Source organism: Cydia strobilella, chromosome 19, assembly GCF_947568885.1.
Source record: "Cydia strobilella chromosome 19, ilCydStro3.1, whole genome shotgun sequence".
Lineage (NCBI taxonomy): Eukaryota > Metazoa > Arthropoda > Insecta > Lepidoptera > Tortricidae > Cydia > Cydia strobilella.
In genome coordinates this window covers 12,280,208-12,295,064 of record NC_086059.1, presented here as the reverse complement: position 1 = coordinate 12,295,064, position 14,857 = coordinate 12,280,208, and the positions used below count along the sequence as shown (strand labels likewise).

Below are 14,857 nucleotides of genomic sequence, written 5' to 3'. Positions count from 1 at the left end.
GTTTAATAATTTGATTGAAGCTTGCGTATTAGGAAAGTGTTATTTTGATTGTGTAAGGTGAGTAACGTGTAATGAAAAACCTAAACTTAATGGACCCGGGGCAGGCCCATGAAACTCCCCGCGCGAGCTCGGATATATGCCTACGAATCTCGTCCCGCCGGCGGTACAAACGCCAGCTAGTTGGTTGCCACACGCGCTCACGCACGCCCGTCACCGCGGGCTATGTCTTCGTCACAAACAAATAACACAGCTTGTATTATGGATGGATGCAGAAACAACAAAACAAATAAAAAAAGTAAGTAGACATTTTCAATATACACAATAGACACGTACTGCTATTATTTTTACGATAGTTACAAGCTAATTAGAGTAATTAGGTACTATTAATTTGTTTTTAAGACATATTTATAGTTAGACCAAGTATTTGAAACAAGCGTCGGCAACCCTAACAAGTATCAAAACGGTAGGTATTTACGTTTTCTTTAAGAGATAAGTATCTGTTTGTAAGAACTATTATATAATCTGTGGCTGGGGTTCGAACCAACAACCTCCGGTTCAGACTCCACCCACTTTACCACTACTAGCGCTCTTAAGTAACAGGTCAATAAGGGTGCAACTCAAGTGCGCGTACGCACGAGTTGTTGTTGTATTTGTATTGTTATTGCCTAAAAAATTTGATGTTTGACAATGGCAGGTCCCGAATTATTCTGGCCCTCCCTAACGACTGGCACAATATGTCCTATTTCTTGCTCTCTAGAGTAGACTGTGCCTAAATTACTGCTCGAACAACTGAGGCGTACCAAGGGCATGACACTATTTGATAGAGAAAGATAGTTTTATTGCGATTCCTATAAGAGCAAAGAGATAATAGTGCCATGCTTAGTCCTTATCACCGGGTGGTATCATAGGTAGGAGGCGATGGCGAAATACCGAAATTTATAAGAATGAAAGAGAAAAAATCCTATGCTGCCCAAATTTTATATGAAGATTCTTTCTCTTACCCCCGGTCGCTCGGCGCGCCTAAAACTACATGTATATACTATGTCTATGAGGCGTACACTATTGGCTAGTCGGAATGGAGGTTGGATAAATTTCAAACTTCAACACCACCACCACCATCACCCATAAGCAACATCGGACTCATCGGAGGAGCCACTTTACCGTTTCGGACCCTTGAAAAATGAGAACCCTGAATACCCGGTTCTTGAGGAACCCCATGTCGTAGCTCACACGCCGGAGCGGCGTGCGGATCTGCATGAACGTGGTGAGGTACGCATTGAAAAAAAAAACCGGCCAAGTGCGAGTCGGGCTCGCGCACGAAGGGTTCCGTACCATTGCGCAAAAAAACGGCAAAAAAAATCACGTTTGTTGTATGGGAGACCAACTTAAATATTTATTTTATTCTGTTTTTAGTATTTGTTGTTATAGCGGCAACAGAAATACATCATCTGTGAAAATTTCAACTGTCTAGCTATCACGGTTCATGAGATACAGCCTGGTGACAGACAGACGGACGGACAGACGGACAGCGGAGTCTTAGTAATAGGGTCCCGTTTTTACCCTTTGGGTACGGAACCCTAAAAATGGCGACCAAATGTCACTTGTCTTATCATGTTGACCTTAGTCGTACCATCGCAAAATTAAAGTGTCAATGGCGACAACATAGCTATCTTAGCGATAACCTACGACACCAATTTTTATATGCACGCCGTAATCTAAATATAAATATATTAAATTAAGTAATTACACGCAATTGAAGGTTATGTAAATAATTATCGTCAATTTGCTAGTTTATAGTTGACGAGCCCTTTAGATAAGAAAAGGATTTAGATAAGCTGCAGAGGTAACTTGAATTATTAAATGAAGGATAGATATCTCATATCTCAACTACAATATCGAAGTATTTATACAAATAACTGTGAAAATCTCATTAAGCATTCTCTAATAATATTCTCTATAAAGAATAGAACCCTATTTTTTACACATAAGAGAGAAACTTAGATCGATCCAAAATTAACCAATGGCGAGATGTCTTTTAATTAATAGGGCCCACTGACTATCAGTTTGTCGGACATACACCGGACGATATCGGCCTGTCAGTTGTTCGGAACTGTCAAATTTTTGTTCGAACCAGGGACCGGACAACCCTTTCCGCGATAAAACCCTTTCAATGGGCGACACTTAAACACGGCTAACACATTGAAAGACTTTCCCTTTTGAACTGCAAGCCCATTCATACCCTTACCTTTGACTAACCCTTACCGAAAAGCTAACCAAAAATAAGGCTAGCTCTTAATAAGGGTTACCCTTATCTTTAAGCGCTTTTTATAAAGGTTTCCCTTTGCGTGAAAGAGACAGGATTAGTATATATCTACGGTAGTGTATGAAAAGGAAATAAAATACGTGCCTAGTCAAAGAACGCCGCCGTCGCCGCCGACGATCGCTCGGATTCGAAGTAATGTGTGCTTTATGAACAAGGTAGACGACTTAAATTAGCACGCTTATATGCTAAAAGGGAAGCCCTTTATAAGGCTAACCCTTATAAGCAATATGCAAGGTGTTGGTGAGCGGATGATAAGGGTTTTGTAAGGGTATTTGGGCTACCGATTACTCAAATGTGGTAGCTTTATATAAGGGTTTTTAAAACCAAAACAAAGGGTTTCGTCTGGCAAAGGGTATGGTGAGTTAAGCCTTATGCAATACCCTTATAAAACCCCGATAAGGGATAGCGGGCCGGTCCCTGGTTCGAACTGACAGGCCGATATCGTCCGGCGGACTGATAGTCAGTGGGCCCCTTATCTGACAGGTCGATATCATCCGGCGGACTGATAGTCAGTGGGCCCCTGTAGACTTGATGAAAAGTGGCTTTGGGCCCGTCCAAACGAGCGATCTCTTCCAGACAACCTTACCTAAATCTAGGAGGGTTTACTTTGCAAGTATATATTTTTTTACGATTAGCTCACTCCTTTCAAGCGCCAAAATGTCTCGGCAGAAATGCCTTTCATCCCTTGGTTAACAATCTACTATCGTCTCATTGCGCACAGACTATTAGGTTGGAGTATTTACAACTAAAAACAAACACCCAACACATTATCAATATTTGACATCACTTGTTAGAAATAGCGTGCTTTATCAACACACAAGTTCAGCATATATTATGTCTTTCAGAATTATCAACTCATGTTTACATAATATTTGCGTACTTATCATTATTATTATTGCCATAACATTTCCCATAAACAGCGATAGCCATGGCGACCATGGCGATAACCTCATGGTTTTGCGTATGTAACTCTAACTTATCAACCATGGTATCGGCGGCGACAACTCGACCAAATAACAAGAGCTATAGTTTAAATAGATGACGTATAGAGCGAGGTGTGAAGATATTTTGGTTGTGTATATGATCAGGTCATATCACGCGGTGCGCGAGTGGGTTTGATTTTCTGGTATATATCTGGATTGGACATGCGAGGAGATGATGATAGAACTAGTTAGCCAACTGAGGAGCTTTAGATTTTAGTAATTTAATTTGTTTAGCATTATTCATTCGTTATTTTTTTGCCGCAGGCAGGGTGTTCTACTCTTCCTCACACCAGTCACACCCTAGAGCTTAATTGGTCGCGCACTGTGCGGTTTAAGGGCCGATACAGACGGACTGCAATCCGACTGCAATTTGTATGGAAACTGCACGACGACTGCACGCTCGCGCTTGCGCCACCTAGCGGTCATATCTGTCGTAATAGACGCGTTTTGTTAGAGAGTGAATCTTCTGTACCAAGTACTATTATTTATTCTGTGCTAGTATGACACACACATACTTCTCCTATATCGCGCACGGAGTTCCGAATGTCACTTCAGGCAGGTTCACTGCACTACCGACTATGCTAAGGAGGAACATGTGACGTGTCGCTATTACCTGTACACCTCCGTTGTCTTCCACCAGAGCGGCAGGCCGATGACGATGAGTACGCCCACGAAGGACGCACTCGCCCACATTCGGCTCGACTCTGAAATTGAATTAATTTTTCGTCTTAATAAAATTATTCTTCTTTTTGATACGTTTATATTAGCGGCTTTCCAAAAATAAGTTTCTTTTCTACACCGAAAACTACAAATTATCAGGAATAGCGCTCAAAAGGAAGCCTGCACTTGAAGCGTAATAAGGACCCGTCTGTGATAGAAAGCCATATAATTTATATTATAATATGTACCTACGTGAGTACATATCTAGAAGTATCCACGATTCATTCAAAGGAACTCCACTGCTATACTCAAAGTTACACACAGCAAGTAGAAACTGGATTATGATACAATGAATGTTTACAGATCATATTCGTCTTCGACCATTGTTAAGCAGTAGTATCATATTGCCAACCTTTCGATGAAAGGCGATGTTAAAAGTTATACTAATAGACGAGGTATGAGGAGGTATAAAACATATTCTATAGATAAACGAAACCCGATACCATACTAAGTGTTAATTTTAAACACTCTTTTGCTGGCCCGCTAGGCGTAAGAATCGGGCAAAGATCATAAGGCACTAGAGATATTTCGTAGCTCAACCGCGCAGGCCAAGACCATCACTACTTTTAAATAGTTTTGTGAAGACGGTTCTTTCCTTTATTAAAGGTGACAAAGAACTTCCATAACAGTAATATAGGTGCACGTACGAATTAACGCGTAGTAAAAATACTTGAACTTTGTCATTAGTACGTAAACAGACGGGTAAATTGGTCTCAATTCGCACTCGTGGGCTCACTTGACTCCCGACCCTATCATGAAACGATATTGCTACGCGGCATACCAAGGCTTATATGCACCTACTATGCATTTGTCATCGTCTTCCTCGCGCTGTGTCTGGATTTTGTCACCTTGAGAGAGCCTTGGGTTTGCTATAACTTTAGTTTATAATACTATAACTTGGCACATGCATTCGTTTTTACAAAAGCAACTGCCATCTGGAAGTTCCAAAACAAAGGAAAATTTGGCCACTTTTCCATCTAATGTTTTCCTTCACTGAAGAGATGTATAGGTAGAATGTATACCTATATAATGACGTAGAAAGAAGGTCAGTTCCCGCTGAGTTGGTGTGTTGGTGTTCGTTGGGTTGGTGGTGGTTGGTGGTTGGGTGGTGGTTGGTGAGTTATTTAAAGAACAAGAGCCACAAAACATGGCGAAGAATATATTTTTATTTTTTAACTTTAATTTTTAGTTAGGTACTTTTACGGAACCCATCTGTGAGCTGAAAACAAAATTTAGAAAAATAAATTTTCACCAATACGACTAATGTTATTGGTATGTGTAGATTTAGATAACGTGCGAATGTATAAGATACATAGCATAAAATGCATGCATGCATATACAGGGTGGAAAAAATTAATGGACCCTGGAGGGAAAGTGCCTTAAAACCTTAAGTTAGCACATCTTACTTAAATGAAACCTTCTTTTAATTTAAAAAAGAAACAAAACTGCATTCAAGATTTTAATTGTTTTTTCAATTACGCATGTCTAAAAATATTCTTGAGTACTAAATATATTCGATTTAATGGATATTTTGTACGACGAGTGTAAGGCCTAATGTTTCTTGGAGAAATCATTAACATTAACAGTATCGACTAGTAGAATAAAATAGCGAGTGTTAATTTTTGGGGTTAATAATGCGTCGTATGAGGAAATCAAAATACCGCCCCGTGAAAGAATAGATTGTCGATACACCGACAAGACCAGAAATCATTAGTTATTATGATGATGACCTGTTCTCTAGCCTCTCTAACCTCTTTTGAAAAGAAAAGACATCACAATGGCGAAATTGTACAATTTGTATTGATTGTTTTTAAAAATAAAACCAAAGATAGATATAACACCGTAATAGATGGATACAGTCTAAGGAAAAAACGTGCCTCAAAAATCACGAAAATTTGATTCTTGATCAGATGGCGCCACTAGCTTTGGCCTACTCTCGTATAGAGGGCGTTGACAGTTTCGTTTGTTATTTAACAATTTTAACGCATATCAGTGAAAGAACATGGGTCAAAATCATATAAAAATAATTAATGCAAATAAAAAAAACATTTATCCATATTTAAATACATTTTAACGTATTTTTATAAATCTTCATTTTTAGTTTTAAATTATATCGATAGATGGCAGTGAATTTTCAGTGGTTACAAAATTTACTATGACAGTAGCGCTCTATCTTATTATATCCTCTTTGTTAAAACTAATTCGCTTATATCTACCGCTATTGCGAATCTTTACCTTATACAGGACCCACCCTATATATATTAAATAACATTTACAAACGGTTCTATCGCGAATTTATACCACCCTATATATTTAAATAATTCCTTCATTACTCATAATCATAATTACACTGGGTGTTTGTTACGATACGACCCACTTACATCGAACAAGGTGCCACTTGTATGACTTACAACGACGTAGTTTATTTGAAAACAACCCGACCTCTAAGTCCTTTCATGTATGGAAGTAGTGTCATATTAATTTCATATGGCACTATAATCAGACATTATGATAAGAAAATTATAGGTTAGAATGTGAAGGAAATAAGGAGCGGTATTCGACATGCGTTAAGTGACGTTTCGTGTTGAACTTCAGTTGAATGGAAGAAATCGTGTGTTGTCGAATAGGTAAATTTGACATTAGCAATCCACAGTTAGGTGACAACGAAACCAAACCGAACCACGCAGAGTTCAGAGCCATTTTAAACCGTATAGTAGTAAGAAAACAAAGTTGATTTTTGTTGCATAATTTTTTCAATGAATGAGTTTTGGTGTACAACCAAATGATACTTTCCACAGTTGATGAACAAATGATTCATTCCACTGTTGAACTGATGTTGAAGCCGAAACTGACAGTTGTGCATCTCGAATAGGGCCCCAGGACTGAACCTTCAATGTTTACGACTGTCGATATAAATGAATATGGTTATAAATGTTATAATTATGACCTCCGGAAATAAATAGCTATAAAATGAAAATTATTACAAAGAATAATGTATTTATATTAAGAACTATTGCTAGACTTTTTGAAGGTTCTTCTAATACAGGGTTTCTTAAACTTTTTGAAGTCACGGACCATTTTCACAATTTTAACAATTCCATGGACCCCGGTCAAAAACTATTCTAGGAAAATAATAAGAACCCTTATTTATATTTTAAAATTTACTTTTGTTATAAGTTTCATTACACTTAGGTCTCGTCAAGTTTAGTACAAGACTTCCTAATAAGTATGATTACAGTAGATAACTTTACTGACCTACTGCGGATCCCTGATCAACATGCTACGGACCCCTGTTCTCATACGATACGACATAAGGTTTTAACCATTTTGGGAGGCGAGGATTGAAGAGACGAGAAGCAGAAAAAAGCCTAGAATTACATGGGCATTATCACTTAAAAGTGATTAACTTTTTTTCGAAAATCCTTTTGGGTTATTTCTACTCAGAATTACGAGTGCTATCGATTTAAACGGAAAAAAATATGTCCCCAAAAAAATGACAGTTTTGTAACGCATTTTCACATACATTTTGTATTGACCGTTACAAAACTGACACCCAAAATTTGTATGAAAAACTTGGGACACTTTTTTTCTTTGTCTCGTTCAATAGTACTCGTGATTCTGAGTCTAAATAACCCAAAAGTTGATGGTTTTTCGAAGAAAAGTAAATGCTACCATTTTTTCTGAAAACCCTTACATATCAGAGACGAGTGAAAAATAATGCGCCGTATGAGGAAATCAAAGACTGGCCCGTGAAAGAAAAGATTGGTGATACACCGACAAGAGCAGAAATCATAAGTTATGATGACGATGACCACAATGGCAAAATTGGCGAAGTGAGGTGTACAATTTCCATTGTTTTCATAATTTTTAGAAGGGTTAACTTAAAAAAATATATCAAACGTGTTAAAGGACAAAAAGTACAGAGAGAAATAAGCGGGTATAATAAATTGGCAAAGTAAACTATTGGAAACCATTAATTAAAATTTACATTAAAATCATTACGGCGAAATGCGACTACTATTTTTTGTACACGACAAACATGTGATCCTTTTTTATATCACCCACACGTGCCATGTCGTGCCATATTAAGGCATAGCACACACTTTTGTACACTAGTTTGTGCGATACAAATTTGCATAGTGTGATGTCATTCCCTACGTAATTGTGGTGAATAACTTTATTACCTTAAAAGTCGAAACTGGCTTTTGCGATACGGTGATTAATTTCTTTGAACTGCCTGTTGTCGAAGGATACTAACTAACTGGCCCAAGTATACAATACTCGTCGACATACTGCATATCCCGCCCATCTACCACTACACTTCAAGACTTGCCATTTGCCATGCAAAGTTCTTGGAGCATTTGTTCGAGTTGGGATGCGGTGTGGGAGAATAGGACAATGTCGTCGGCAAAGCGCAGGTTAGAGAGAGAGAGAGATTTATTATTAAAAAATTATACATTAAGTTATACAGTTAACTGCAAAACTGTTGGTTAACCTTTTGCCGCCGACGTCGATTCCCATTGTTTCCTAAGCCGCCTGCTTTCGGAATATCTCCTCTAGAGCACAAGGAAGAGCTTTGGAGAAAGCGGATCTCCCTGTTCCACACCTTTTTCAATTGCCGGTGAGTTATATTATAAAAAAGCCTATTAAAATATGGAAAATAACCATAAAAACAATCTAGGTTAATAATATTTGTTCCGCTTCGACTGCAGGACCATAAAGTGGGTAAAATCTCATTGTTTGAGCTGGATTATTTAATTCAGTACGTCAAGCAATAGCACCAGAATTTAAGCTAAGCTTTATAATGGTGATAATAATAATAATAATAATATATTCTTTATTGTGCATAGTTAAAACAAATTTAGATACATTATAATTAACATAGCGAACTAAGCAACAACAGGCGGTCTTATCGCTAAAAAGCGATCTCGAGCGATAATGATAACTAAGCTGATAAAACCGGGTACGAGCAGTTATTTCGGTATCAAATCTTAACTGGCCGTCGATGGACTTTATGTTAAAGCCTATAAGGTTTAGATTTGCCAGTTAACGGCGTGGAGTACTTAAACTAAATCAGAGCAGAACGCGTTTTTTATACTAAAATATTTATAGTATTTTAAGCAATGAATATTATCATAATTATATTTGATACAATATTATAAGGTGAGATTTGTAACGTATTATAACAGAATTATAAACTAGAATAAACTGACAGATGCGGCGTTATACCATATAAATCTAATGCTTTTTATAAATTAGTTTTTTTATAAGGTCAATGCGGCCAAAGCCGACTGCGGGTAATTTCGTACACGAGCGTATTTTCCTATTTGTTTTAACCGTAGACAATAGAGCACACCTTCTTTTGACGGCTGAAACTAGAAGCAATCGCTGCTTTGTCGTTGAAGATAACAAAAGTGTATTATTGTTTGAAAAAAAAAAGCTCATGCAGACATATTTTTTCCCATATATGTTTTTATCTGTTTCCCGTTTATTCTTTCGTTTCGTTTGACGACCGGTCTGGCCTAGTGGGTAGTGACTCTGCCTGTGAAGCCGATGGTCCTGGGTTCAAATCCCGGTAAGGGCATTTATTTGTGTGATGAACACAAATATTTGTTCCTGAGTCATGGGTGTTTTCTATGTATATAAGTATGTATTTATCTATATGTATCGTCGCCTAGCACCCATAGTACAAGCTTTGCTTAGTTTGGGGCTAGGTTGATTTGTGTAAGATGTCCCCTAATATTTATTTATTTATTTTTTAATTTACTACATTCATTCAAAGTAGTAGTAGCGTGACGTTATGTACGCGTTTGCGTTAAGTGTAATTTTGTATGGGATTTTGAACAGTGCGCCAAGCGGGACGTTTTGGAAACTCAAGTCATGTAGAGAAATGTTCAAATGTTTAAAGATCCTGACTCTTCCGTCTTTGTATATTCTGAAGTCGTGCATTTTCGTCAAATATCATATGGAGCTTATCGTGCCGGCTAAAACCGTATTTCCGAGAGGCACGAGAAACGAAGGTCGTCTCGTACATGATATTATTCCCAAGACTTCATTATATATAACAATGTGCATTAAATTGTATAATAAGCTACCAAATTACATGAATGAGTTACCTTTAAGTAAATTTAAAAGAAGTCTTTTTTTTAGTCTTGTTAGTTATTAAGATAAAAATTATTATTGCCTCAAACTTTCTCCACGAGAATATTCAGGAGCAAAATTGTTAACTGAATTTGTTATCATTTAAAATTGAATTTGTGTAATTTTTTGCATGCTAGTATTATTATATACATATAGGAGAATAAGCAACAAATTGTCAGAATTACACCTGTAGACACGAAATAATGTATCTATTCTATGCAAATGATGCTGTTCTATTCTATTCTATTCTATTCTATTCTCAAAATCCCATACAAAATCAGACTACGCAAACGCATACGTCATGTCATACTATCGAACGAAATTTACACCTGGGGTACAGAATGATTGTTGTAAATTGGCCCATGGAGACTATATAAAGGAGCCAAATCTCTATGTATGAAAAGTGTCCATCAAAAAACAGTAATTAGGCGTCGCCACCATACACCGAAATACTACCAAAAACAACCTACGTAATTTGGTCGGGTTATTTGTTGGTTCATGTTATACTCATGTCCCAGACCCTAACTAGCGCCATCGGAGAGATTAGGAACTATTATTTAAAGCTGAAAGCGGTCACTTTTGCAACAATTCTGCCATAAGAGATTGTCGTCCTTTCTATACCGTCCATAATCGCTAGTCACCATGCCTGTCACGTTCTAACAAGTATGTAAGTGCGAAAGTGACGGGCATAGTGATAGACGACAAAAGTGGAACCGTGCTGCGCCCGCTGAAGTCCAAAATGTACGTATAAATAAAGCTATTGGGCGAAAACGATGAAACAAATACAGGGCTATGGAGTAAAATACTAGAATAGTCAATTACTTATTAAAGTTTTCCAATTATAATAACAAATCATCATTGGAGAACATTAAATTTAAAGTCAAACGCGGAAGTAACATACGATAACAACCGCTGCCAAAGGAAAACCGCTTTTAACCTGTTAACATAAGGTCCACATAGATTGTAAATGAATTTGGCATTGAATTCTGCGCTGACGCAGTTGTCCTTGGCAAGTTTTTTTTAATTAATTTAATGCTTATCTTCGTTATAGGGTAAACTAGGCCTTATTGGAATTAGTCAGGTTTCCTTACGATGTTTGCCCTCACCGAAAAGCAACTGGTAAATATCAAATGATATTTCGTACATAAGTTCCGAAAAACCCTTTGGTACTAGCAGTGGCGTAACTAGGGGGGGGGGCAGAGGGTGCAAGTGCCCCGGGCGCCATCCAAGGGGGGGGGGCGCCAAAATAGGCAAAAGGCAGTAGCAGGGAAACTTTTGTCAGTCGTCAGGGGGCGCAAATTTGGTGACTGCCCCGGGCGACATATCCTCTAGCTACGCTCCTGGGTACGAGCCGGGGTTTAAACCTGTGACCTCCGGTTTCGGAAAATAAACAGTGGCATTTCGTAATGGTACGGAACCCTTAGTGCGCGAGTCCGTCTCGCACTTGTTTTTTTTTATAAATATATACAATAACATTGAGCAGAAGCGCTGGTGGCCTAGCGGTAAGAGCGTTCAATCCGGAGGTCGCATGTCCAAACTCCGGCTCGTACCAATGGGTTTTTCAAAACTTATGTACGAAATATCATTTAATATTTACCACAGTCGCTTTTCGGTAAAGGAAAACATCGTGAGGAAACCGGACTAATAGTTTACCCTCTGGGTTGGAAGGTCAGATGGCAGTCGCTTTCGTAAAAACTAGTGCCTACGCAAATTCTTGGGATTAGTTGTCAAGCGGACCCGCTCCCATGAGCCGTGGCAAAAAGCCGGGACAACACGAGGAAGATGATGATATATTTACATAGAGCGTCAGCATTTTACGTAATTCTATAGTCCGGTTACAACTGCACTGCCAGTTACGCCCTTTTAACATTAACCGCTCATGTGCCTTGGCCGTGACCGCCGAGTTATCGCATACCAAGTGTCACTTACAGCTTTATTGTAGTTGGCAATAAAGAGTCATTGAAAACTAAATAAATAAATACAACCATCGGACTTAAACTATCGTGAGACATATAATTTCAAAATATTTATCAGTACGGTTCCGAAACATGTCGCCAAAAGCGACTAAAAATAATAGTGAGTAAAAACCGTACTGATAAATATTTTGAAATAAATACAACCTTTTATTTTTAAGACCGGATGGAAGCTGGACAGTCCTTAGGAACCATGAGATTGAAGACCTAGTGGCTGAAGCTGAACCTAACATCATGGGAGAGACTAAAGCTCACAGACTCCGTTGGTTGGGCCATCTTGAGAGAATGGATGAGGATCGGAACGTGAAAAGAGCATACCTGGGCCGCCCAGCAAGAAGATGTCCTATTGCACGCCCCAGGTATCGCTGGTGCGACAGGGTGGAGGCGGATCTGCGCGAACTTCGAGTCACCAATTGGCGAGAGGTCGCACAGGATCCAGAAAAGTGGCGCTGTCTTGTGTCGGAGGCCAAGTCTCATTTTGGGTCGCTGAGCCAACGGAGTAAGTAATTTTTATCATTGACTGTATCTGAAGACCAGTGTTTCTCAACCTTTATTACCCTTCGATGAAAAAAAAACGATTTCTCCTTGGTACGAGAATATTTTCTTAACAAAAAAATACTGATTTATACAGAAATTAATTGTCTTAGGTATTTAGAAAACACAAATTCCCCCTAATGAGGGCGCCACCTATGGACGGTCGACGCGACGCAGTCATAAAAAAAACCGGCCAAGTGCGAGTCGGACTCGCGCACGAAGGGTTCCGTACCATTACGGAAAAAAACAGCAAAAAAATCACGTTTGTTGTATGGGAGCCCCATTTAAATATTTATATTATTCTGTTTTTAGTATTTTTTGTTATAGCGGCAACAGAAATACATCATCTGTGAAAATTTCAACTGTCTAGCTATCACGGTTCATGAGATACAGCCTGGTGACAGACAGACAGACGGACAGCGGAGTCTTAGTAAAGTAATAGGGTCCCGTTTTTACCCTTTGGGTACGGAACCCTAATAACCTTGTAATCTGTATATTCCACTGGTCAATCATTCTTGTTGCAACTGTCATTGCAAGGTGTTAGAACTGTCAGATAATTCCATGTTATAATTTGTTTTTTTAATTGCCACGAAATTTTATAGCTTTTTGATAACAGAAGTCCTCTACGAATTTAAAAACTTTCGCGATAAGGTTTCATAACTTTCATAATAAAATGGAGTTGGCAAATAAAACAAAAGAATTACAATAAAACTATGGAACGGACGGAACGGATCGCGCGGATTATAACGGGTTATATTGCGTGTTTTCTCTACCACCAGCTTGGGATCCTGTAGTCCACCTGATAAAGGAGCAAGCGAGACATAGACTGTGAGACCGTAGTGTTGGATGATGCTGGACATTCTGATGTTTTGAAAAGATGTGTCCCGCCGAGTTTGTTGCCGGTCCCATATTGGGATACCCTCCTACAATTTAGGAGGGAATTAAATCTTCTCGGGTCCGTGGTGTAGGGTTGGAGCCGGCATAGTTTATTTTTATCGCGTATATATATATATCTTTACTTGAAAAATAATTATAGTGTATAACTAGCCTTATGAACCGATTTTGCATGTACAACCAGCCTTAAAGTTTGTAGTCTATGATTGTTCATTATTTTAGTATGTGGGTATTTTTGCATTTTGTAATTTTTCCTCAGTCACCCGTTGACCACGAACGCTGTAAAGAGTTCGAAACGTCGGGATGTATTATAAATTCAATATACGCGATATAATCCGTTTTCATAGTTTTATTTCATGAGTAACTATCGCGGTAACCGAAGACAATAAAAGAATTACAAATTATAATAAACAAAAAGTTATTGGTTCCGAAAGAGTACGAGTACCTATATGTTGGTAACTTGGATATAACCAAACGGAGTAGCCATTAACAGGCGTTCCCCTCTGTCGTAACTCTATGACCAATGGTCATACACGTTGTATGGACTGACGTTTATCTGTCATGGCAATTTTTACTACGTATACATTTGACGTTCCCCTGCCCCGCAAAAATTGGCAGACTGTTTTGTACAGAAAATTACAGACAAGGCGTCTCCATTTGGTTATATCCTCTAAGCCCTCTAAGGTTCGAAACGATTTCGGGTAAAAAGGATGAAACACGCCAGTTTAACAGACCTTTAGAAGAAAAATCCTTTAGTATATAGGACTCATAGAAATAATGAAAAGTCTTAAAACCCACATAATTTGGTCTCGAAACAATATATTAATTTGACGTAAACTGACCACACCACCGTTGTCCGCGGCACGCGCGAAACACAGGTTATTGCTATCATGGATGGGTCTTTGGTGTCGGAGGCGGGAGGCCAAGATCCCCTTCGGGTCGTCGCGCCACAGCGTAAGTAAGTATAATGAATGGGTTCGTTGTATTGATGCTCGGGAAGTGACTAACCCATGGTATAATAATATACTCCGCCTGGTACTCTCTTCCGAGACTCGCGAACCACGTGACTGACACAAGCCTACGTCATCGTGCTGTTCACAGGTTCACGATGATGTAGGCTTGTGTCAGTCACGTGATTCGCGAGTCTCGGAAGAGAGTACCTGTATTATTATACCATGGACTAACCCATATAACGCGAATACAAAGTACGAAGTAAAATGATTGATTTATGATTTATGAAACTACTAATTGATTTATGAAAAAAAAAACCGGCCAAGTGCGAGTCGGAC

At 38.6% G+C, this 14,857-nt stretch overlaps 2 protein-coding genes across 2 annotated transcripts in view; one reads left to right on the top strand and one right to left on the bottom strand.

Annotated features, from left to right (window-relative positions):
• The window catches only part of LOC134749941 (retinol dehydrogenase 12-like), a 463,382-nt gene that overhangs the window by 72,138 nt on the left and 376,387 nt on the right, over window positions 1-14,857 (top strand). The window lies entirely within an intron of this gene.
• LOC134749967 (GPI transamidase component PIG-S) overlaps window positions 1-14,857 on the bottom strand; it is a 65,634-nt gene that overhangs the window by 13,983 nt on the left and 36,794 nt on the right. Inside the window, exon 2 of the mRNA XM_063685004.1 lies at window positions 3,920-4,010. Within this exon, the coding sequence (XP_063541074.1) occupies window positions 3,920-4,010 (91 nt within the window). The remainder of the gene's footprint in view (window positions 1-3,919; window positions 4,011-14,857) is intronic.